The sequence below is a fragment of the Anopheles maculipalpis genome, chromosome 2RL (genome assembly GCF_943734695.1).
Source record: "Anopheles maculipalpis chromosome 2RL, idAnoMacuDA_375_x, whole genome shotgun sequence".
NCBI lineage: Eukaryota > Metazoa > Arthropoda > Insecta > Diptera > Culicidae > Anopheles > Anopheles maculipalpis.
Window position 1 is genome coordinate 37,961,605 of NC_064871.1, and position 26,834 is coordinate 37,988,438.

A 26,834-nucleotide genomic window follows, 5' to 3' on the forward strand; every position below is an offset into this window, starting at 1 on the left:
CGGTCCAGTGCCGTATTGTCAATGCGTGGCCTTTGAACTAAAGATTATAATTTACATGTTACCGTAAATTAAACAACTATTAAACGGCAAAGGAAAGCGGTTTATTTCTATGAACGATTCGTTTAAATACCGGAGAAAGGTCAGCTTACGAGCGTGATAAAAAGAGTTAAGTGTTATTTTACTGTTTTTAATCGATTTTCTTCCTTCAGTTTCATACTTTCCCCAAAACCTTGCACGCACGATTGGTTTTGCTGATTGTCAATCGATCGATTCGATACAATTGGTTTGCTTTCATTTCGTTTTGTTCATCTAATGCCAGACTTCAGGCAGCGCAGGAATCCATTTTTAATGCCATTCCGTCCGCCAGCGCGGACAAGAAACATGTAGAAATAGAAAAACAGCGGATGCCGGAGTGTTCCAGAAGGGGCTTTCATCAAGGAAAATAATACCCAAATGAGTTAAGCAAAACTACACAAATGAAGAGAAAACAAATAACTATACGCCTGTGCAAAAACACGGATTTCTTGATCAACCGGAAGCAAGTGTAGATGTCAACCCGTGGGAAAGAATTCCCCCACCGTCACTGCGTCAGCTCATACATTCCACTAGCTCACTTACCTTTTTTTTCGATTTCATCGACTCAAGCTGCCGTTCGGTGTGTTCGCCAATGGAGCGGCTGCCCCACAGCTCGCGGCCCATCAGTGAGTAGCAGACGATCATGATCAACATCGGTATGCCGTAGGTGAGTATCAGGAACACCAGGTTGTAGCTGTCACGATGAATGGTCGGCAGACGCGTAGAGGGAAAACGGAAAAGATTGGGAAAGAAAACAACAGTGTGAGCAAAACCGAGAATGAAAGTGCTGTCGGAGTAGCTAATTGAGTTATTGTCCAGAAGCACCAGCTTAATTGAAAATCCAGCGCTACCGGGAAGCACGGTAGCAACCACCACGGTACAAAGTGATGTATGTAAGCTTAGCATGAAATAGCGGATTGAACAAAACATAAAAAAAGAAGCATGAACATGTCGTATGAGAATGTGCTAACGGACGAAAACAAAAAATCGTACCAACTCGCTTGCGTTGGTATGTGAGAGGCGAACAACTTCGACAAGGGAACTCTTCTTGGGGAAGATTATTGAGTTAGTGAACGAACGAACGAAGAGGTGGAGTATGATTTCTGTAATGAACGCTATTACTATTCCAGCATCCATCGTGTGGCATTAGTTAGGGAAACGAATGATTCGGCGAAAAGTAAATTAATGTGTCCTGTGACGCTTCCCAGCAAAACGTAATAATCCCATCAGAATAGATGATGTCTTAACATGCGAAATAGAAGCATCAATAACTTTACTCTTTTACGCGAAAGCGAATGTATGGCTTCGGCAAAGAGCTTTTAATAGTTTTAAAAATTACCATACAATGGTCACTACTTCCTTATAAAAACGAGGAAAAAGCTTTTCTCTATTACCAAAAACAAAAAAAAAAAAGCTAACTCATTTAGCATAATTAAAACGTCACCCGAGTCATACCACCTTCATCGAAAACTGACACTTAATAATCTGACCGCTTAAACACAGCGTTCTCCAGCTGGTCATTATTTTTCGTGCCGCAACGAAACTTTCATTCCCTTTTCTTCGGTCTCGGTGTTTCAATTAATGCAGTTTGTTCGCCTTTTGTTTCAAAAAGTGAACTGCAGCAGTGTCGCCACCGTCGTATCCACCGGCAGCAGCGTGTTGGTTTTGCAATTAGTGTTGCAGCTTCTTATTTGGGAATGATTTCATTTCGCCATTTTGCGCGAGAGCAAGGTAAGGTGAGCCTGGTAGTGAGTTAAAAGTTACCAAGTAGCTATTAATTTGCATAGCACCAGTTTGCGTTGGTAAAGGATTGTAAGGCAAGCGAGCAAGCGAAGATTCCGTTCGTGGAGGTTTTTCGGTGGGGGATATTGTTTGCTTTTTCGTAAGAAAGATTGATATTGTTACGACGGAAAGGGCTGAGCTTCTCGGGTTGCAACGTTTCTACGTTACAAGGTACAGCGCTATGCAATGGTAAATTTGCATCTTTCATGCTTCCTTGCGAGCTTTAAAAAGTGCAACACGGAAAAAGTTCATTCGTATCGTATTGCAAAAGCTGTAGAAGCCAGAGTGCGATCGATCGTTTTCTGCCAAATTGGTCATCTGCTGCACGAAATAAACCGCCCACAGGTACCGATAGATGGCATACATACGGTACGAAATTGCAACGGGCGCAGGAGATATTAAAAAAAACCCACTCCTACATACACACACACACACACACATAAACAAGCAGCAATCATCCTGTCGACCTATAAACAACCAAGAACAAAGAACACTTGTTTGATCTTTTCTCGTCCCAATCAAAGACAATATCCTCCGGAAATTTGTACCGAACGTTGATGAAGAGAGCGAAAAGTTGTTTGGTTTAGCGGGGGGAAAAAAACGGTCACCGGATGATAAACGTTCATTATTGTGCTGCCAAAGTTGTGATGTAAATCGCACTGTTTGACATCGGACAAGATGGAGGCAAGATTTGGAAGTAAACAGTTGTTATGCAATGTTTGTTTTTTAGTTTCCAATTCGAATGGCAAAAGTAAAGCATTTTATTCTGGTGCGTTACAATCGATTCGGTTAAAAAAAAAAACAGTCCTCTTTACAACCAATCAAGCTGTTCAGCTAGAATGTAAATTTTACTCTTGAAACGGAGTGACACGACGCCTAACGTTTCCTTCATGCAAATGCTTCTGCTTTAATGAACGCTTCCATTTAAGCGACTCTTAATGACGGTCCCACTATCAGAATTCGCGGATGGGTGCGTCTCGTGGCAAGTTAAGTAAGCTATTTAATAGGTTCAAAACTGCTCCCGCTTCCAATGGCAACAGACCCGGGTTGGCGGGAAGTTTGTTTGGAAAACATAAGCCTCATCCTCAAAACTTTACGCCGAAAGCCTGCAGACTGCTTGAGCGTGTTGAAGTGATTCTTGAGCATCCCAAGAATTGGTTCTTTATTTTTGACACGAACAATCACTTCTTTCGTACGGTTTCTGGCTCAAGTTGTGTTTGTACGGAAATATCAACATCTTCAGATTCATTGATAAATGAGCTGGATAAGATGAAGTTGTAGCCGGTTGGCCCACCGTTTGAAAGATGGATTCAATTTACTTTCCTATTTCTGTGAGCTCGTGTAATCAGCTTTCGGTGAATGGTTTGCTAATGAATTATTGTCAACCTGTAAAGTCAGGGGCGGTGTAGAAATGTGTCTTGTAATAATTTTTTCGAACCATACTCTTCCATTTTTTTAAGATGTTGAGACGGAGTCATTTAATGATCTGCACACAGATATCGTAATGAACAAATAACAAAGGTATGTTTCTTTTGTCGTGAAGTAATAATTGTATCTTTGCGATGCAGAATAAATTTAAAGACTACACATGCTTTTAAGATTTAGATGTAATCGGAGAGGAGATCCCATCCCAGATTTCATCCCTTTTCCTGTCGTGTGAAGAGCGGTGACACTATCATCATTACCTCCGGGTTGATCTTAGAATACGTATTTATTTTATTTTCGTTTCATCGTTAACCTGATTAGACTGCTTCGGGAAGAACGGGTGTTGAAGACATTCTCGGAGATATGTTCGCCAGATTTTCAATTTTCCCAAGTAGTCAAAACACCTAGGCGGGTGGTGATGGAGGCGATTCCGGCCCCAGCGGAGGACACTGCAGGTTCAGAGGGTTCAAATCCCAGCTGGGCCGTTCTGCCTTCAATAAGTATGGTAAGAAAATCATTCTACAGAGTGTCCTAGAAGGTTGTTCAATCAAGAAAACGAAAAAGTACACAGGCTTCATAATTTGTAGAGCAACTGAAATACGATTAATACCAAAAAAGACAACATGCATCACTTGACATTCAGTTGGATTCTTTGACCTTTATTCTTGTGAGCAATTCAATCTCAACAGCCGCCATTTGAAAGTGTTTGGATCAAAACACATCACATCTGTTTTATTGATATCCTACACATCGGCAAGACAATTTACAATAATTACATTTTCAGCCCACTATCTTTGCGCTTACATGTAGGCGACAGAATTCAAAAGCCACACAATTGGGTGGCCAGACAGGAGCTTTTCCATCAACTGCATATTCATGAAAGATACTCTCCAGACCAAGGCCATACTGATGATATACTTGGAAGAATCGAAAAAAATCTTACAAACAAATACACCTCCTACATAGTCGTCCCAAGCAATTGATTGCATTGCCAAGTGGAAAAAATCAAAATTGATTGCTTAAAAAACGTATTCCTTTTCAAGAGCCCTTAGAGAATGTAGTGCATCACAGCATTATAGCACTAAGCTAAGGTGATAATGATCAATAATAATAAGAATAGAACGCCTTATGCGAAAGTAATTTTATTTAAGAACTTGCCAGTAAAGTGAGTTTCGATCTTTTCAATAATTGTGAAGCACAATTCCATTTGGGTATGATTAAATTCTGTCCTTCGGTTATTAACATTCGCATTTTTTTTTTCTGTAAAAAGAGCTATGGACGCGTTGAACCTGCGTACGGTGCAAAACACTATCAAGAAATGCCACAAATAATTTCGACCCCATACCTTTGTTGCGTTCATTTTAAAACCAACCATTCCATAGCCTCGTCCAACAAGCAGAGAGATCATTTTTGGGACAAATGCGTTTCCACCATTCGTTTGTGTTGGCATTCAAGAAGAATAATTGACCATCCGTTGAACGCGCTCATCACCTTCACCCATCAGTACGGGCGAACAATGCGATGGAAAACTTTGAAGCCGACAAAAAGTTTGCTAACTCACGGCCAATTCCTCTGTCCCAACGTCAAGAACTTTTGCGGTGATCACGTTATGAGGTAAGGAAAATAGCGCCGGTTAACCGCACACTTTGCTGCGTAGGTATTCAACCACCCGACCGGCAAGCTGTGGGGTTCGTAGAGAGATGAGACTAGAAACTGAATAATGGTCGAGTTTTAGCGGCTTTGTTCTTGGGCAGTGGAAGAATGTGGCCAGCTTAAAAATGAAGCCATGCGACGAGTAACACAATTTAAAATTTCGTTGATTGCATTCAAAGTCCGGAGCGTGGCATTGCTTTCAACATTGGTCAGATTTGTTTTGCACCTCTGTTGAACAAATACACGCTTTGCGAGAATAAGGAAAAAGGAACCTCCGGATGTGATGTCAGTTTAGCTTTGCTGGATGATCTGATCACAAATAGATTATCTGTCATAATATTTCTCCCCCGTTTACAGTGTGCCATACGTGAAAAGGGGAAGCATGAATTGAAATGAATCCATTTTGCAAACCATGATGGCGCACGGAATGAAGCTGTCACGGTGCTAGAGCGTGTGATTGATGCTAACGATATGGTGCGTTTCGGATGGGATTTTATTTTCCATTTAACCGCCTTTAACCACAGAAAGGAAGCACGAAACAAAGAATCGTATAATGAGTTCTCGCTTCACGCTCTTGCAGCCATCGGTTCGTCCAACCCTGTCGATGGAGCACAAGGATGAAATCAAGGAAAGAATGGTAGTTCATTGTTTGTCGATTTCCTTCCGGTCGATCAACCGACCGATCGATTTGGAAACGTTATCCCTCACTCGAACAATGTACAATCAACACCCGTAAGAAGCGTGAAATGAAAAGCAAACCAACAGGTCTCTTTAAACAGGCTTTCACAAACGAATATGCTGTGCTTGGTGCGGGATGAACCGTCGCAAATCGCTGTGCTTTAAACGATACCATTTTATGATGTATCATTTTTCTTCCGAAACCAGACTACAAATTCTGTTTGGTGAGTTTCATTATCTCACATTCTGCTCCGTTCGTATTGTGTTGATAATATTGTGCCGTAACGCGAGGTTTCTTTCCGATGACCCGAGTGAAATGTATTCATTTCATCGTACTACCATACCATTGGATACTTTTTTTTTCGCTTGTGACCCAGGAAATCGGGTCGAAAAAATATCTCTTTTTAATATGGAAATGTGTCACAAAAAATATCGACAGAAGGGATATAGTAGTGAGGTGATGCGATAAAAAGGTCAGCCCCGACAGGGATCGATAGAGGGTAACGATGGCCTGATAATACCGATGTTTGAATATACGTATAAAAATTTATCAAGATAATTTTTAATAGGACCGATGCGACGCTCTGCGTTTCCCTGGTGTATCGCCCGAGCTGCATCCCAACTGTCGTTAATTTTCATGAAAGCTTTTTCGTCCTACAGCAGTAAAGCGGTGTGTCTTCTTTCCCATTGGCGTTTCCGCATGCCCGATGGCCTTGACTGGAAGTGATGCTACTTTTGTTTTTTTTTTTTTACTACCATCGTCAACCAATGTTCCACACGCTGATGGAGCGTGGCTCAAATCTGGGCCCGAGTTCAACTTCCAAATTCACCCGAAATTGAGTTTCGTGACGGTATTAACGAAACTCAAATAACATTACAACACGCGGCACATAATGTGTCCGTGGTGGCGACGGCCCAATATTGGAGAAGACAGCAGGGAAGATGCTGTGACGAACAACACGGACTGCTTATTCAATTATCCACCCGGATCATGTGCACTGATGTTGCGCGAAATGTTTTCCACACAATCGGAGCCGAACGAGCAAAAAAAAAAAACAAAAAGCGTGCTGATATTGACATGCGGTCAAAGAGTTCCTAGACGAAGTTGGACGCGAATCTGTTTCTGTGATTATTTTGTGGGATTTTGTTTACGGCACATTCCGCAGAACAACGTGAGAACAAATCAACCCCACAATACCTGGGCATTGTCATGCAGGCTAGGCGTCTTACGGAGCTCGCCTGACGCACTTACATTTGTTTACTTTAACAATATGGTGCTCTGGCTGACTGAGTGAACTAAGCAGGATCCACTGGGAATGGTACCATATTTTGCTGGCTCACCAAAAATGACGGTCTAGCAGCAACTACTACTTCGAGGTTTTATTTTTTTTCTTTCTTGTGTGTGTGTGTGGGCGCACGTTGTGCTCATATTATGGCCAATGTTATGAGCATAATTGAATTATGCCGAGAGTTTTGGCTGTGTTCTGTAGGGATTATGACGTAATTGTGAATTCATTAGCTCATCCGGATGCCACGTGTCGAAGGTGTTGGCCCGTAGCGTGGTGTGCATGCATTCATTCGCATAATAGATTCTGCAAACTTTGTACGATGCTGCCGAGTTCATGATCCGTCTACGAGTCACCAGGCATGGTTCTCACTTAATGGGAGGGCTTTTGTCAGGCTTATGTGGTTTGATTCGAGTGCACGATTCAAACCGCACCAATTCAAAGCAGATTATAGTGTTGGAACGTTTCATCGTGCATAAGTTTTACGTAGAAAACTTTACAGAGTGAGAACATTTACAACTTATTTGTTCTGTAGTGTTGTAAAATTCTCATCCGAAGTTGGCAAGGGATTGAGCAACTGGTTTAACACACTTTCGCGATTTCATATGTGTACACTAAAGTGCATTTGACGTTGCAAAGACAGACGAACTCGTTTAATTTTTATGTAGGGAAATAATTTTGACAGTATGGAAAATACTCAACTAGCAATACGGCCAGGCCGTCCCTCATGAATAAAAAAAAAAAAAAAAAAAAAAAAAAAAAAATACTCAACTGTTTATGATGATGATAGTCCCACCTCTTACCCCAACAATGGCTTGAGAGGAATGAATTCATCTCTAGGATAGCTTAAATTATTGTAACCACTGAAAGGCCAGAATCACGAAAATCCAGGAATTATAGTTCCATCTATCAGATCAGATTAAACCATTCAGTTTGGTGATTTGGACGGTTTACAGTTGGTAATTTAAGGGTGGGAATTTAATTCCAAAATGCTTACATACAATCTACATGAAAAGGTAAAGATGCGATCAGTTGATTGTGATCTACAACGAGTTGCTGCAACCGTAGGAACGAAGGTCCGTCTATTGACGGCTGTCGATACATCAGCGGTACACAAGCAAGACCGATTTTGAAAAAAAGCTAACACTATAACATTTTCATTATTGATAATACTTTATGAAATACGTAGAATTTGGCACGATTTGGCAAAGAAACGAACCGTTTAATGAAATTTAGTACCTTTGATTTTCACGGAAAATATTAAACTTTCATCAAACAACGCAATGTGGTTTACGTTAGAATTTGTCTTCCTCCCCAGGGACAGGTGGTTGCAAAGGAAATAAAAACTTCCCCGTCGAATACTGCACGATTGCAGGAAATAAAATCCCTCGGAGAGAAGCTTTCCAGTTTTTTTTCTTCGCTTCCACACATTGCTGCTCAGTATTCTCATACCATCGCGCCCAATACAAAGCGTAGCGGTTCGTCAACATGGTGTTAAACTGTTTCTTCCATTCCAACCACGGTTGGCACGGTAGATCAAGTTTCTTGTACTGCTACCGTTCCGTGAAAGGTTTTTGGGTAAATATTCTTTTCAGCCATTTTTTAGCATTTAACAACTTTTACCTCAGCCCGCATCAGCTTCTGACAGTCGGTAATTTATTTTGCAAACTCACAGTCTTCAGGGACGGTGGGTATAGTTTGTGTTCGTGCGAGCGTAAATTTACCACCAGCAGGCTGATGGGCGATCGGAGCAGAAAAGGATGGAGAAACGAAAGAAAGGAATCCCTTGCCATGGGATGGTACTTCATTCTCGACAAGGAAACTTTAGGTTATCCTGCATGCTGTCTTAACACTAGAATGTTTCGTGCCTCAAATGTAGGATTTCCGGTTTTTTTTATTACTTCTCCTCGCATCTTGCTGGTGCTGCTTGCTCTTGGGGAGGAAAATTCAATTATTAACATTCGAAAGATTTACGCACCAATCTAACCACTCCCCCTTTCCATTCTGAAATCCAACAATGGCATTCGGAACGCGTCCAAATCACGATGTATTCATTTCTTTACCACATTCTACAATGCGACGCAAACTGCGTTCCATCATTTCGAGCCCTCAGTTCAGCGAATTGCTCGGTTGGAAGTTTGGCGAGCGGTCATCGGACATATTGTCAGCCTTGTGTCGTTTCTGCTTTTGGGTAGCACTCGGTGACACACACACACACACACCATCACTCGAGTGACAATTCCGTTCCCTATGGCTGTATCGTTCAGACCCAACACGGACACGAACGCGTTTGTTATTCGAGTGGAAAAAATATGTTTCAGGCATCATATTTTAAACCATGGCTGACCTGCTGCACTGCCAGCTGACGTATGCTGTGCTCGTTCGGTTCGTTTTCGACATTTTTGACGTGCCTTTTCAGTGAATAAATTTGTGTATCATTTGGTTTTCGTGTCCTGTCGAACGGTGGAGCGGCCGAGGGTAAAGTTTACCGAAAAGTAGGAATAGATTTCAAAGTACAACACGTTTGAAATGATTTGGGAATATTTAAGCTGTTTGGCAAAAAATTGTCAAAGTGTTTTAAGTTTAGATTTTGCAATTGTTTAGAATTAAATTCAACAGTTTGATTACTTATTTCCGAATCGCGTTATATCGAAATTTATTCTGTGTTCGATTATAGAAACAATTTTGATAATCAAACACAGAAAATGTTGCTACAAAGACACGAAACCACCCCCCCGCAAAACTCTGTACTTAGGCCCGGCGAACTGAAAAAAAGCGTTAACCAAACGCTGTTTATGTTCCATTTTTCCAGCCCAATACGCCCATTGATTGTTGTGTCGTGACCAGTCGGTGCCCCGGTATGCAGATTTGCTGTCAAATGCTGTGATGTTGACCAGAAACGAAACAGTGAGCAGCCACAAAAAATTTCCGGTCTCCGAAATGTGCTTCGGAAGTTCGGTTCGGCTAAAACTTGTCACCAGGCATTAGGGGAGGGTGGGCGGAAAACAAAGTGATACAAAATTTTGCTGTCGCAAATCAGAACTGGTGTCGGAACTCTTATCGGTGGAGAAAATGTATGAAATTCGAATGAAAAAATAAACACTGGATTGATGTGTCTGGGTGTAATGGAATCGTACATTCGGTGAGCTACACTGGGCTGTATATGTGGCAATACTTACATGTAATCTGCCATGGATGTAGGATATCGTCCGTCAGGCCACAGCATGTAGCATACGGTGCGCGTTTTACCATTATTATATCTTTTGGAAAAAAAGCACACAAAAATGGGAAAGGTGTGAAAATAGACACTAGGATATTAGGAAAGCTCTGTTGTGGAGAAAAGTAAACGTAGTGAAACTGCCATTCATTCTCTATTACTTAAACTAATAACTTTTTAGAAATACAGATTGACCGTTTCGAATAAACAACATAAAATTAGAAACTAAAGATTTGACACTTTTGTTATTGCATTTATTTTTAGCTCCGAGATTCTTTTCCAGCAAATCTCGAAATGGTTCAACAAAATCACAATTAAACCAGAATTAAACTGAACAATCCTTTTCGCACTAATTCATAGGAACAGATTCATCCGTGCTGCGCCAGCTTTATATAATTTAATTCAACTTCTGCATAGTAAACTATCGAGTTTCATCTCCAGAGCTAGCATCGAAATGTGTCCTATTCAATTTTATTTGATCCCTTGCCGTTACTCGGTGCAGCTAGTGCCAGCCTTTGCCCCTTCTCTAGCGTTCTTTGTCTCTCTCTCTCTCTATCTCTCCATCTCTCTGTCTCGCTCTCTTGTGGCTTTCTGTTCCACGCCTTACTTGTTAAAACTTACCGCTTCGTCATCACAGTCGAGTACATCAGGCACGGTGCCGCCAGGACACAGCTCAACGCCCAGATGATTAAAAGAAAGATCCGGGCCTTCTTCCTTGACGTCCGGTGACGCAACGGATGCACTATCGCTATGTACCTTCGATTGAGCAGGACGCAAAGCAAGCAGGATGTTGCCGATGGAGGAAGAGCGGGGAAGCGGGAATGGCCGGGTGTGGTGGAAGAAAAAGATAAGAAGAAAAGAGCCATGAGATGGGATAACATTGTACCAGGCTGGAATGCGATCCTTTGAAGACAGCTGCCAACCTTCGTCCCACGGTTTGCCGGATTTAGCATTACGCAACGCTGGCAAGGCTGGTTGACTGGCGATCCCGTTTCCAGCATCACATTTATAATCGAAAACAGAGTTTAGTGATTGTGTTAGCATTCCAGATTGGGAGGGGGGGGGGGGAGCTGCGATGTGGAAGTGACGTCGAACTGCAGCACAATCCGTACATCGCTTTACTCGATTATGTTTAGTGGTTGGTTTTTTCTTGTGCGTTATCCGAGAAATTGCACGAAAGTGTATCGAATTGCATGCGTTACATTTCGCTTTCCATACGGTGAACGCAATTACAGTTGCATTTAAAAGTGCTACACTGAAATCTGATCAGCAAGTTAATGATCCCTTTATGAAGCATGCATACATTATAAACACATCCACACATCGCAAAACCAACAATAATTGATTTCTCGAAATTCTTCGAATATCCATAAAGCTATAGCAGTGAAACGTTCGCAATGGTTTAATCGATACTTCTTCTTAGTGTGTATGAAGGGAACATTTTATATCGAGCAATATTTTCGCTCCTTATTATACGCACTCTTATTGACGGCACGTGTTCGAGATGTATTGTTCAATAATGCTCACGCTCGTATTAGTTGGAATAACCACTCCTTTTCTTCACAAGAATTCGACTTCCTGTCAAGACATATTACGATCTAAAGGAACGAAACACGCGAACATCCTACGCTTCACCAATCCGCGGATATCTTTAAAAATAATCTACACAACAAGCCCACGCTAATGAAATTCGATCAAACCTCACCACACGTCCGTGCACGCCAGGTGAGCCGAGTATTCGAGCCACCGCTAGCGATAACGTACACGCTACAAGCAGACGCACTCTCGCAAGCATTATTCAGACAGCGAGAAGAAAAGAGGCATATAAATTTCACGGTCGTGCAATTGTGCGAAATTCCAGCCCCAAATGCTTTGTGCTTCTATGTTTTTTTTTTTCAGACTGTGCTACCGGGCGAAGGGTTTTTTTTGCTAGGGCAACTTTCACGTCAAGCGTGTGTGTGCGGTGGGAATTTTGAGCATGATAAAATCGTCACTGCGCCTCGTCTGATAAGGAGTAAGAGTCAAAAAAGCCTCCTAGCGACACATTATTTGGGACTAACCGCAAAAGGCGCGATAGCGACGCGTCAGTTCAGATATATTTGGACCAGGCTGTGTTTTCGTGCGTACAGTCTAGAGCAGTGGTAGGTAAACTTGTAGAAGAAAAATGTGTAGATTGCATTAGACCAGAAGTCTAGTTGTTAAATATTGTGGGCAGCATTAGAATTTCCTTGGTAAATTCATGTTTGATATCTTCCTACTTTATTGTTTACGAGCATGTTCTATGAATCGCGTATTTAATTTTTGTTTAAATTGTAAGCTATAAATAGAATAAAATACGTAATTGTTGGATTGCAAGTCGAATTTTGTCGACCACTGATCTAGGGAAATGTGTATGTTGCATGCTGTGCTGCTGCCAGGAACACACAGCCTTCGTTTGTTTTCCGGGGCTTGTTTACTTTCGTCTTATCCGGTCGGTGGGAGCGATGCGTGAGATGCCTCACGCAAACCATGACCTATGCAGTACGCTTGGATAACATTCACAGTCTGTTGTGGTTGGGGAGCTTCACCGCAAAGAGTACGATGTTAATGAACTTCTACCGTTTGTTGTACTGGCGCCGTCCCAGCGCTGGCCGCCATTGTCGATAAGACATTCATTGCGATCGTTGAAAAATATTATCACAGATTTTGAGGTTCTTCTCCCTCACGCAATTCGTGCGTATCATTGACCTTTCGATGCGTAATGCTTCTGGGTCGTATAAAAGAATTTGAGCCCATAGCTATTGTCGGCATATTGTGCGAAAAGTTGACGCGTCTCGGTTGCTCGTGAAGTTTCCTGTGTATCGCGTATCCTTGGTATCGTCCTTGGTGCAAGTTGTGAGACGCAAACGTCCGGTGTGTGTGTGTGTGTGTGTGTGAGTGTGCTAGCAGAATGGTGTTCGATAAGAAGCATTTGTTGTTGCTGCTGGATCGGCCCCGGGAACCGGTGTTCATGGGCAAGGGTCGCGTAGTGTTCGACGTACCGGACAACTATCTTACCGATCGGTATCGACCCATCGGTCCCGAAATCCAGAACCGATTCGGCGAGAACGCAGAGGAGCGCATCCCGGTCCGCAGTATTGCCCTGCCGGATCTGCGCATTCCAATGTCGCTCGGACGACAAGAACAGTTTTCGCTCTTTATTCCACGCCATCGAAAAATTGCGGCACGCTTGATTGACATCTTCATGGGTAAGCAGCAGGGGCGTACCGGTGGGTAATGGAAGGTCACTGTACAACATATTACTTTCTCCTATTGCACACCATCTTTGCGAGTGGTCCCGAATAGCTCCCACCATACAGCGACCTTGAAGCGAAACGCTCATCCACCATCAAGGGCATGGATAAAATATTAAGATAAATTGCTTTCCTGTTGTAGCGCTGGACCATGCATGGCCATCACTGTTTCGTAGCACATTCTGCTGTCAGCTGTGTCATGCTGCTTTCCAGAGTACACGTGAAATTGCTTCCCAGTATGCCTTTCCATTGCCACGTGCTTTCGTTTGGTCGCAATTGTGACTAGGACAAGAGCTGGACGCTAACTTGTTGGTTATTTATTTCGAGCATTTGGTCAAAATTGAAGCCTCTGTCTATTATTTCAAAGCGTCCAGGAAGTCATGGAGATATGCCAGATTGACGATATTATTATGAGCAAATGATTGCCTGTGTGGGATGAATGAATTGGTGGGTGTATTATGTACACAATGTTACTCAACAACAAATTACAGTCAAATTTTAATCATAAAATCAAAATCTAGTTTCCTAGAATGCTGCGCAGTGGTCAGTGTCATTATAATACATTACATATGACCTTAACATTGGATGTAACTAAATCCACGGAAATCAAAATAGCTTCCTGGTTGTTTGATAATTCAAATGCTAACGTATCAACGGTCAAGCATTCACCCGTCGTTTTAACGTTGATTAATTTTCTTAACTGAATGTTTGGTCTCCAGTTTATTTCTTACTTTAACTAATATTCAATTTAAAAATATTCACTTTTAAATGGGTGCCTGAAGTGATATTAATATTCACCTGTACCTGCAAACACCAGCAAATATCAATCCCAAGACAAATTATGCAGATGCTACCCTACGTTTCGCAGTGGTTTCCAGCAACAAGCAATTCATTTCATTCTTCGACACTTTTGATCGATTTGTTACTTACTGTCATGACGGCTTTTCATTTGGCATCGATTATGTCCCTGCACATTGATTGGAAATGCCTAGCCGGAGTACAGAGAGCATTGTGAACAATTTTCCTAGAGCACCCTGTGGTTTCAACCGTTCGTTTGCTGCTTTCCTCGGGTGTAAGAGTTCCATGGGAAGGTGCCGGAAAGAAGCGATAATGTATGCAAACCACGATACGCTTCCTATTTTCGTTCAAAACCCTTCGTGACGCCGACCACAATCAATAGTTGGTGTCGGTTGTGCTAGCATTCATTATTCACAACACAGCCTCTACACACCACGGACACCCCGTTGGCCGACATTAGCGCAAAAGGGCATACGGTACGGAGCACCAGGACAATAAATAGCAATCGGACTAATCAAACGTCTTACACTTTCGGTATCGAAATGGCTTTCCACTAGATTGCTATCCGTTTTGTTCCAGCTATATTGGAACATCCTCGATTCCGTTCTTCCCTCTTTAATTTCTTGAAGGGGTTAGCTAATTAAATCCTGTTACGTACGGCCTCTCTGACACCATACCCAAGCAGGCAGGCAAAATGAAACTGTCAGTCAAATCAGCTGAAAAGTGTTCTACATCTAGCACATAGCCCCACATACACACATGCAGACAATCCTGGTTGTGAAGGTTTGAACATCAAAGCTCTGCATAACAGAAGAGCGATATAACCGTTTGCAGGCAAAAGCTTTTCCGCGCGCATACAAGTTCACGTGTTTCACGGGTCGTTTGGTGTGCAAAAAAAACCGATGATAAACCGTTAGCACTTTAGCGATAAGAGACACTCGGGGTTAAAAGAGAATCATTATTTTTTTTTTTTTATTCATAAGGGACGGCCAGGCCGTATTGCTTACAATAAACTTAAAATTAGTATACTCCTTTCCTCTTTGCTGGGAGACATTTCCTTCTCCGAGCTGTGAAAGGGCACCTTATCCCGGGTGTGCTCGGTTGTTCCGTTGCGTAAGTTCCGTCATCCAAAGCCAAAGTCGTGTTCCTAGCGAGGGTCTTATCGTGTAACTTATCCCGGGGTATGTCAGGCGTTTCCATGCACGTGGTCCAGATGGTAGCGGGGGTCTTGATCGTTTTCCATTTCGAAGATTCCTGATTGTGTCCAATCTTGAAGTCTTCCTCTCCCTTTCGCTGGGATGTCCATCCATAGCATTGGCCGCTGCAACTGCTTCCATATGGTACCCAACCCTTCACGCATCGTACTCATTCATACATTCATTCATTCATTCATCCATTCATCCATCATCATTCATACAAGCGAGGTACAACATATATAAGACAGACAAACAGTGGGAGTAGTGGGGGGGAAGGGGATCACACTAATAATCCGTTAGCACGGCAGAAGAGAAAGATTACTCTCAGGTAGACCTCGTCGCAGTCTCCCAGCAGGTCCCGAATTGGAGTATCCGGCAACTTTCCAATGCCCCGGACTGCGTCTAACAAGGCGGGTCGAGCAGCCTCGTATTCCACACAAGACCATAGAAGATGATCTATGTCATGGTATCCAAGGCCGCAGCCACATACTTTGGAGTCGACCTGTCCTATACGCTGGAGATGCGCGCCCAAAGCGAAATGGTTAGACCTAAGCCTAGACATCATTCGAATGAACGCACGATCACCTGAGATGCCGTGGAACCAAGGCTTCAAGGACACTTGGGGAGTGATCGAATAAAGAAACCTCCCGAGCTCATCGGTGTCCCACAAACTCTGCCACCGAGCCATGCAGAGAGACTGTGGGGCACGCATGTACTCGTGAGGTAAGATAAGCCTGTCGAAAAAGGACCCTTCCGAAGCACCCTTTTTGGCCAATTGGTCTGCCTTTTCATTGCCGAAGATTCCGCAATGTGCAGGCAGCCAAACAAGAGATATCCGGAATGATTTCTCAAACAATGAGCTTAAGACCTTTAATATTTCTTTTACGAAGTAGTCCGGGCTCTTAATAGCCTTCACAGATTTTAATGCTTCGACAGCGCTTAAACTGTCGGAGAATATAAAATATTCATCTGGAGGACAAGCACTTATAATCAACAAGGCGTAAAAGATTGCGGCGAGCTCCGCTACATATATCGAGCATGGCTGGCGTAGTTGGAAATATGCCTCGGATACAATGTTATATACGCCAAAACCGATGCCCTGCTCTGATGAGGATCCGTCAGTATAAAAATGGTTGCTGTTACAATGGCCATACTTTTCCACAAAAATGCTGGGAATTGCTGTCCTGCGAAGACTATCGGGGATAGACTTGATTTGCTCTCTCAACGAGGTGTCTACTCTAAACCGGGAACTGCAGGACCCTGGTAAGCTGGCACGATTTGAATTAGCTTGAGTGCTAGGGTGTACCTGTAAGGAAGTAAAATCATGAAAGGTTTTCATGATTTTACATTTAGAACCTATCTCATGCAGTGTTCGAAAGTTCTCGATTATCAATGGGTTTGATGCTGTAGAGCGTACGAGAAGGCGAAGCGACAGTAGCTCAAAACGGAGCGGAAGCGGCATCACTCCACACATCACTTCGAGCGACATCGTGTGGGTTGATTTCATACAACCCAATGCGATTCTAAGGCAACGGTACTGGATACGTTCAAGACGGATCAAATGCGACTTGGATGCCCAATGGAAGCATATGCATCCATATTCCAAGACGGACAGTATCGTTGTCTTATATAGCTTAAGGATATCTGATGGGTGTGCACCCCACCAGAATCCTGTAATTGTTCTGAGAAAATTGATTCTTCTAGTGCATTTTTTGACGAGATAGTCAATATGTGCCCTCCACACATTCTTGCTATCGAACCAAACGCCTAGGTATCGAAAAGATCTGGCAATGGATATCTTTTTGTTATACATATGTATATCAAAATGGGGGTTTATCAAATTATTGCGTCTATTATTCTCTGTGTCGTAGAAAAACGAGAAAATGAGCATTTCTGTTTTCTCGGGCGAAAACTCGATACCTAGGTTTCTGGCCCACACTTCTAGGTTGTCCAGTGTGGTTTGCAAAGGCCTTTGAAGATCTGCGATGTTGTTGCTGGCGACTGATACAACACCGTCGTCCGCCAATTGCCGTAAGCTGCATCCGGGAGCTAGGCATGTATCTATATCGTTGACATAAAAGTTGTACAGCAAGGGACTCAGGCAGGACCCTTGTGGTAGTCCATAGAAACTGGCTCTTCGAATTTTTAGATGGCCGTTATCGAAATTCATCGCCTTTTCCGAAAGGAGGTTAAATACGATGTTATTTAATTTCGGGCTTAAGCCCGCAGCTTCTAACTTTTGACACAGCACATGTACTGACACTGAGTCAAAAGCCCCCTTGATGTCAAGAAATAGAGATGCCATCATTTCCTTTCGGGAATGCGCCAGCTCTATTTCGGATACAAGAAGCGCCAAGCAGTCGTTGGTACCCTTGCCTTTGCGAAATCCAAATTGGGTACTTGACAAAAGGCCGTTTGACTCGAGCCAGTTGTCCAATCTAAAAAGAATCATTTTCTCAAAAAGTTTTCGCAGACACGACAACATCGAAATCGGTCGATACGAGTCGAACTCTGATGCGGGTTTGCCAGGTTTCAACAGGGCGATAACCTTCACCTCCCTCCATTCCAACGGGACGGTATTAAGCTCCAACATGATGTTGAAAAGCCTCAATAGCCGTTTCTTCGCCAGATCTGGAAGGTTATGGAGCAACTTGTTCCTGATACGATCCATTCCTGGCGAGGAATTGTTGTTGGAGTACAGTGCAAGCGAAAACTCGACCATTGTGAAGGGGGAATCCATTGAGGAATCACTACCAGGAGCACTCTGAGTGAAAGGAGGTGCTTGAGCGAAGTCTGGGCAGATTTTCTGAGCAAATGGCTCTAGCCATGCCCCGGAAACTCTTTCGCTCTCGTTGGACGCTCTGCTATTTCGCATCCTTCTCGCCATGCTCTGTAGCGAACTGAGCGAAGTGGAAGGACAGAGGTTATTTACATACCTCCTCCAGTAGCTTCTCTTTTTTGCCTTAAGCAAGTTTTTGCACTTGCGCTCCAGTCCTCTATATTGATCATATAGATCTGTGGAGGCAGTGGCTCTATACTGGGCAAAAGCCTTCCTCTTCGCTGAGAATGCCGCTTGACAATCCGCATCCCACCAAGGAGTAGGGGGTCTAAAGAAATTCCTTGCCTGTGGGGGCGGCCTTGTTTGGGCACCAAGGGCGCACTCATTTATCGCTAAAACGAGATTTTTGTGCTCCTCGTTTGGAGAGAAACTGGGTTCAATACGGCGCAGCCAAGCAGACATTAGATCGCCGTATTTCGTCCAGTCGATGTTCCTCGTCAAGTCACATTCGACGGGAACTGGATCGGCTGAACGAATCCCATTGATAATAGAGATCTTGATTGGCAGATGGTCACTGCCAAGCGGGTCTTGGATAACCTTCCATGTTGAATCCAACCCTAAGGATGACGTACATAGAGATAGGTCTATTGCGCTATTCCGTGCCATAGGTGATGACACCCTAGTTGCTTCACCAGAGTTTAGAATAGTCAACCTAAATGTGTCGCAGAAATCCCTTATGATTGGTGCACGGTTATCATCGTGCAAGCATCCCCAATCTTGCCCATGAGCGTTAAAATCGCCTAGGATAAAAAACGGCTTTGGTAGAACCGTAGCTAGCGTTTCAAGATCCTTTTTGATCTTCTCAGAGTCAATGTTGGCTCCCGGTGGGATATAAATAGAAGCAATAGAAACGTCAAGATTTCCTAGCTTTGCCTGGATCGCGACATATTCGATGCCCTCGGGTGTAGGGAGGGGTACTCTGCTGAAGCTGTGACTACTTCGAATACCAATTAATACTCCCCCACCACGCCTATTACTAGTTGGGTCAAAACGATCTTGACGTATGATGTTATATCCCGGGAAGGTTATTTGTTTTTCTGGTGAGAGCCAAGTTTCGCTTAGGGCAAACACATTGCAATTATGATGCCCTAATAAAATTTTTAGTAGGTCTATTTTTCCAATAAAACTTCTGCAGTTCCATTGTAGTATGGTAGCCATTGGACATATTATTCGTCCATACGGACCATCATACTAAGACAAGGCCATTGTTGCAGCCATTGTTTGACCATTCCTCTTAGGAAAGGGAAAGCCAAAGGGATCATACCCGCAAGTGGTTGCGGGAGGTGGAGGGACTCGATCAGAGATTGGAGAATCTCTGTTAGGCTAGGGATCTGGGAGAAGGATGTGGGTTCACTTGGGAACGCCAGGTTTTTGGGACTCGGTTTTTCACGGGATTGGGAGGGAATACTACGAGAATCACGTGTGGGTTTGTCCCGTGGGGGGAGTGGCGTTGTTTCCACGTGACGCCGTGGTGCCTTTTTGGGTAAAGATTGTATCTTTTTTAAGGTCTTTTTTGTTGGCAACCTTGGGAAGATCGATCGTTTTACTCCCGTGAGTGGAGCCAGATTGGGCAACGATTCGTTTTCCGCTGCTACTGAGAGCGGGTCGAACGGATTCACGCTTGGGGCCGTCTTCAAAACATCGGCGTACGATCCCCTGGCACTTTTTATTGTGGCCCGCTTGTGCTCTGCCTGTCTTCTACGGTAGACAGGACAGGAGTTTACCTCGTGCCATTGCTGATTGCAATGCAGACACTTTTCGGCTGCGGACTTGCACTCTAATGTGGAGTGCGCTCCTTTGCACTTACTGCATTTTGTTGCATTCGTGCAATAAGGAGCGGAATGCCCAATCTGACTGCAGTTAATGCAAGTCGCGATTTTAGTTACAAATGGTCGACGGATTGGTACTCGAAGTCCCTCAAAAAGAAGGGAATTTGGCAGGACTGTACCCTCGAAGGTGATTCGGAGCGAGGATGTCTCGCGATACACCTTCTTTCCGTCAACCAAGCTTGAAGCGTACAATTTTTTTACCTCAAGGACCTTGGCACGAGGAGTTGATTGGTGCAAAAATGCCCCCTCTCCGTATTTTAGGATGTCCTCTAGGGGGTATTCGAAATCATCTACAACACCGATGATTTCCACCAATCCACCGGGTATATATACCCGGTAATCCTCCGTAAAGGACGGGTCGGCCGCTATCATATTGGCCTGTGCCCGGTCTTTTGCAGAGACCCGCAACTTGTTCGGACGCAGCCGAAGAACATCCAGGACCCCTGGATATTTTTTATAGATCGATGCTGTGATCGATCTTACATCCAGGGGCTTATTCCTGGGCATGAAGAAAATATCATGCACCCCTTTATAGGATGCATGATACGCCCTGCTTCTCGGTTTCGGCTCCACTGCGGGAGACGCCGACGAGGCCCCGTGAGACAAAACCGTTCTTTTCTTTGCCGTTAGTCCTGGATCAGAATTTTTGCGCTTCACTGTAATGAAGCACGTTTCTGATCCATCGTTCGGCTCTACCTCCATGGTAGAGCCGGTGCTAACGGATCAACACAGAACAAATGAGAGGGAGAGGGATGACACGATACGTAAGGATAACTTACCGGACGGCACTTAGTGAGAGAAGTAGTACACCGCGCAAGTAGCGAGAGTACTTATACGCGGCACCGCTCTCTCACCTACACACACAACACTGCACGGGGACAACTACGCACGGAGAGCACAACTGGACACCAAACACACGGTTCGCTTCGCACTTGTTTCACTCTCTCACTTACGATGCGTGATTTCTGGGTCAACGGCTTTGCTGTTATCGCAATCTCGCCTATTTCGTCGCCTAGGAGCGCTTTAAAAGACGTCTTAATCGCTCGGTGGTTGGAGACGGAATGAGAATCATTATTTAATACTTTTAGAAAGGTGAGGAAAGGTTTTGTTCGTGCTGTGTGCTTGTTGAAGGCTAAGTTAAACAGATTTATTTGAAGCGGTATATGGACGGAATGTTTAATTACGAATTATGAGATTCAACAGGGAAAGATTATGTTTCATGAGGTGTGGAAAATCAAGATTTCCTATTGAATAGATTAAACAACATTGAAAACCTTCCCCGCATCCGTATTGCGCTTGCATTGCTAGGTTTGCAATGCTAGGTTTGCTTGCTAGGTGTTGCGTGTGCTACGGCAACACGAACAAATACCCACATGCGCGTTATTTCGTTTGATTCCAGCACCCTGTTGAGTGATAAATGTGTGGATTGAAGCGGCAACTTTTTCTCCTAGGCGACTGCTCGGCCGTATTCCTTGACAGGATCTGTTTTAATCCTACGCAACGATTTGAGGCGCTACGACGAAAAATCAATTACCGTAAAAGCTTCTCCGTGACAAAATTTGTTGATATTAATATTGCTGGAACAGCCATCAACCTTTCATCTGCCCACATACCCTCACACAAGCACATAGTCTCACCGTTTTCAGCTCATATGTTCGCTTATCTTGGGTCCTTTGCGGAAGAAGAAATATAAACGCTAAATCAAGACTCGGCCTAACTTTTTCACGCAACCCTGTAGAGCTGTTGAAGGTCTCGAAATCAAATCTATCCTTCCCAAGAAAAAAAAAAACGTCCCTTGGCAAGCCCGGCCCAAAGACTGTGCGATATTGTTCAATTTTTGCACCTTCCACGGACATCTTTGTTCCTTTTCAAATCTAGTTAAAAGTTAACAAACCCAGCCCGACAACTTAAGGTGAAGATATTCCAATGGATCTTGGGTACGTTCCCGCACACTTTCCCACACTTTGCGCTTTGGACCTACTTACTCGGGAAAACATTTATCTTCGGTGGACTAATGTTTGCGAGCAGCAGTGAGATTTTTTTCCATTAGCTGTGCTGGTGTACCCGGGCAAAAGGACATAGGACGTTACATAGGGCAAGGCGAGTTTGCACAGACAGATGAGGTTAAAAATATCGACAATTGTTTGCCGAGCAATTTAACCATTTTTTGTGTTTGTTGCTGAACATTTTCAAAGAATCTTCCAGGAAGGGTGGAAGAGTGGATGTTTCAATATCGGTACTTACATTAAATGTACGCAAGAATTAATGTTATGAATGAAGTTCCATGAATGCATTTTACACTGTATAGCAGAGGGTAGTTAATTTTCATTAATCCTGCTTTGTCTCGCTCCTATCTAAACACTGCGTAAAATTTAAAATATTTGGTTTCCTTTTGTGGATCGCTTCCAGGAATGCGGAACGTAGAGGATCTGCAGAGCTGTGCCGTGTTTGCACGTGACCGCATCAATCCGTACCTGTTCAACTATGCGCTTTCTGTGGCGTTGCTACACCGCAAGGATACGCATGATCTCGATCTGCCCACCATCATCGAGGTGTTCCCGGACAAGTACGTCGATTCGAAGGTGTTTTCGCAGATTCGCGAAGAGGCGACGGTTGTGCCGGAAGGGATGCGGATGCCGATCGTAATCCCGAAAGATTACACCGCTTCCGACCTGGACGAGGAGCATCGGCTGTGGTACTTCCGCGAGGATATCGGTGTCAATCTGCATCACTGGCATTGGCATTTGGTTTATCCGTTCGACGCTTCGAACCGTGCGATTGTGGACAAGGACCGTCGGGGCGAATTGTTTTACTACATGCATCAGCAGCTGGTGGCACGGTACAACTTCGAGCGGTTCAGTAACCGATTGCAGCGCGTCAAGCGGCTAAACAACCTACGCGAACCGATTAGTGAGGGCTATTTTCCCAAGCTGGACTCGCTGGTGGCTAGCCGGGCATGGCCGGGGCGTGTCGATTCGAGTGTGTTGAAGGATTTGAACCGTGAGGCGGACCAGATAAAGCAAGATGTGGCCGATCTGGAGCGCTGGATTGATCGTATCTATGAGGCGATTCATCAAGGATTCGTTGTTGATGTGAGTACGCATTACTGTTTACCGTGCAATCCTTGGCTGGCTAACGAAACGGGTTTGTACTTGATTAGGAATCCGGAAACCGCATCCCACTGGACGAGCAGAAAGGAATAGACCATCTCGGTAACATCATCGAGTCGTCCATCCTGTCACCGAACAGACAGCTGTACGGTGATATGCACAACATGGGACACGTCTTCATTTCGTACGCTCACGACCCGGACCATCGGCATCTCGAGTCGTTCGGCGTGATGGGCGATGTGGCGACGGCCATGCGCGATCCGGTGTTTTACCGTTGGCACTCGTACATAGACGATATCTTCCAGGAGCACAAGAACAAGCTGCCACCGTACACCCGTTCCCAGCTGACGTTCGACGGGATCTCCATCACCGGCATTACGGTGCAGCCCGAGGACGGTCAGCAGAACACGTTCCAAACGTTCTGGCAGCAGTCGGACGTGGATCTGTCACGCGGCATGGACTTTGTGCCGAGGGGAAATGTCTTTGCAAGGTACGTAAAGGCGTAGTGCGAGGCGGGAAGACTGCTTTTGCTCTAGGCACTCAACAGTTTCCCAGCAATCGACTAATTAACGTTCTCACGTGTGATGCAAAATTGTCGTCTTGGTTGTTGTGGTACTGCGTAATAATTGTTTCTATGCAATTTGATTACTGCTAACGAGTTTCTAAGTGGATAAATGCTTACAGCTATCGGCCTGTGACACCGATTCCAGTGAAAAAACGTATAAACATACGCGTTTGAGTTGACGTTGGGCAAAAGCATCGCAAATAATCCGACACAAAAACGCCAAACATTCACATCAAGCCATTTCTCACTAATCCCCGTTCTTGTTCGTGTTGTTTGCATGCTTGCACATACCGCCACTGCTCTTTGCATCCCCACTAACCGATACCAAATGTCGGGTGTCATCAAATGTGTTTCATTTTTCACCTCCGGCACCACGGTTGGTTGGTTGGATCCATGCCTGCCCATATGGTTGCCACGTACGCTTGTTCGATTGAAATTTAATTGAATTAACATGACTTCCCGCTCGGCACGGTGGGACCGGTGTACGGCGGAGGTATGAAGCCACTTGAAACGCTTCCATCATTTCTATATGCACCGACGGGGCTGGAAAAACTGTAATACCAGGAGAATGTAAAACGAAAATTCCGGTACGCTCGAACACCCGGCCGAATGATGGATGTGCAGCGAAGCGTGCCTGTCAGGTTCAGTAGCTTTCAACGGGAATAACATAACCTAACGTACCATTTGCATGGCTCGCATGTTAAACGACCATTTAGCGTTTGCTGATCGGTTGCAGCAAGGTTTATACGCTGCATAACACACTTTTGCACTGGGCGTATAAGTACGTGGTTCGTATTTTTTGTACGAAAAATAAAAGGAGTGCTTGACTGGACCGAAACATGATGATGGGAATAGTTTGCTGGGTAAATATTGAAGCACAATAAGTCTGATTAGCGTGCAGGGTAGTAAATCATGCTTTTAGTGGAGATAGCCCCATGGAATGAATAATCAATGGTTCAAGAGCCAGTCAAATACGGTTGTGAGAATTATACATGTTTATGATTTTCAATTAAAATTTTACACCTTTTTTAACAATATAAAATGTGTTTATCTAATGAATGATAATGCACGCTGCTGTTTATGCTGAATACTTCAATTTTTACCCATCGTCTAACACTCGTTATGTAAAACAAATTTGCTTACCTTGCCATGCTGTTAATGCTGTTGCATGATTACACCCAATTCTACCAACATAACGCTGGATGTTCTGGAATGCTCACTCTGACCCAACCAAAAGATTACATAAACGCACGATGAATAGTTGTTCCACGTACCATAATCGAGCATCGTTTCACAGTGTTTTCAAGAAAAAATATTATTCAGGCCACATAATACGTTTACTTTGTGTGCATATAATAGCTACGCGTCCACAAAATGTTTGCGCCTTCGGTTCTCGCGATTGAGAAATAAAGCAAAGGAAGGTTGGTTGGTGAATGGAAATTAAGTTGGCGAAAGTAATTTAGCTCGGGAAAAAGGCGCATCACAGGCCGAGGATGGAAAAAAGTTTCTTCGCTTTTAATTACCGTTTTTCGTGAACACATACGAAAAGCGATGCGAATGGCGAACTAGCAACGTATGCGAGTGTACGAGTAAGCTGTGCTGTGACATAATCTTGGAGCTGCTACTGCGGAGCTGCGTAACAAACTACGCTCAGTTTGAGAACAGTTCAAGAATCGGCCCTACCGTGTCGTGATTTGATGCATTGTTTTTCTCTGAGGATTGAGATTTATGTTCACTTGAAGGACTTCTACTCCGGTATATTACTAAAAATTTGTCATCAAGCCACTTACATTTGGAAAGCGTAATTAAGTATTCGCCCAGATTTGGTGCTTTACATAACTAATGCGTGACACTTTTTTGGCTACGGTTATTCATTCACGTTGGAAACTTTGTCTCTGTCGAAAGGTTCACCCATCTGCAGCATTCGCCGTTCGTAACGACCATCATGATCGAGAACGAGTCGGACGCCCAGCGCATGGCATTTGTGCGCGTTTTTCTTGCCCCGAAAAATGACGAACGTGGCACACCGATGGTTTTCCGCGACCAGCGGCTGTTTATGATCGAGCTGGATAAGTTCCTCGTTGCACGTAAGTATGCGCTGCTTTATGCCATTCATTTGTGCTTATACATGTTTTCGTCGTCCTTGCCCTTAGTGCGACCCGGCTCGAACCGAATCCGCCGACGGTCGAGAGAGTCCACCGTAACTATTCCGTTCGAGCGCACGTTTCGCAACCTGGACCAGAACCGCCCCGAACCGGATACGCCCCAGGAAGCTGAGTTTAACTTTTGCGGTTGTGGATGGCCGGCCCATATGCTCATACCGAAGGGACTGCCCGAAGGTTTGCCGGCCGATCTGTTCATCATGGTGTCAAACTACGAGGAGGATCGTGTTGTGCAGGATCTGGTCGGTACGTGCAATGATGCCGCATCGTACTGTGGTGTGCGGGATCGTCTTTACCCGGATCGGAAGGCTATGGGGTATCCGTTCGATAGAGCTGCTCGCAGTGGAGTGGATAGTTTGGCCAACTTCCTCACGCCTAATATGGCCGTCCAGTCCATTACGGTTGTGCATAATGATCGCACCGTAAATAGGACCGGTTAAACAGATGCATACACTAGCAGGGAGCAATATATAGTAGCCTCAAGAATACTTTTCAAAAAGCTTTTTACCCTTTATCTCAAAACTTCTTCCTAGCAGTTGTTTCGATTTCAATTGGCTGAAGGCTGCATCAACACACGTTGCAAAACGAGAGATTTGAAAATGAGAATACCTTTTACGACTGTACTGCAATACAGTAATTACTTGCTTTAAAAGTGCCACACTATCTTATGAGCACTTTATTCAATTTATAAATTGCTCGGATCAGTTTAAAATCGCAAAACAAAATAAATAATTCTTAATGACCATGTACAATTAGTTTTCTCTACAATCGTTATCAATAATACTTGCCAACCTTTTCTACTATCCGATAGATTATCATTTTTGCCAACATTGATGTATCGCTTAGATCAGTTTAACACATATGTAGAGTTATAGGGGCCGCTCGGTGGTAGATCCGACGACGGTGGCGCCGGTATACACATGGCATGACTTCTTCTTGGCTTGACG

The 26,834-nt window shown here is 44.0% G+C and overlaps 2 protein-coding genes across 2 annotated transcripts in view; one reads left to right on the forward strand and one right to left on the reverse strand.

Annotated features, from left to right (window-relative positions):
- LOC126557840 (tachykinin-like peptides receptor 86C) overlaps positions 1-26,834 on the reverse strand; it is a 57,536-nt gene that overhangs the window by 13,194 nt on the left and 17,508 nt on the right. The window contains exons 4-6 of the mRNA XM_050213743.1: positions 10,738-10,872; positions 10,079-10,159; positions 619-769 (exon numbers count right to left, since the gene is read on the reverse strand). Of these exons, the coding sequence (XP_050069700.1) occupies positions 619-769; positions 10,079-10,159; positions 10,738-10,872 (367 nt within the window). The remainder of the gene's footprint in view (positions 1-618; positions 770-10,078; positions 10,160-10,737; positions 10,873-26,834) is intronic.
- On the forward strand, positions 13,015-26,327 carry LOC126557306 (phenoloxidase 2). Its single transcript, XM_050213026.1, has 5 exons — positions 13,015-13,343; positions 22,460-23,142; positions 23,211-23,650; positions 25,631-25,812; positions 25,879-26,327. The coding sequence occupies exons 1-5, from the start codon at positions 13,046-13,048 to the stop codon at positions 26,325-26,327; spliced, it is 2,052 nt and encodes a 683-aa protein (XP_050068983.1). The 5' UTR covers positions 13,015-13,045.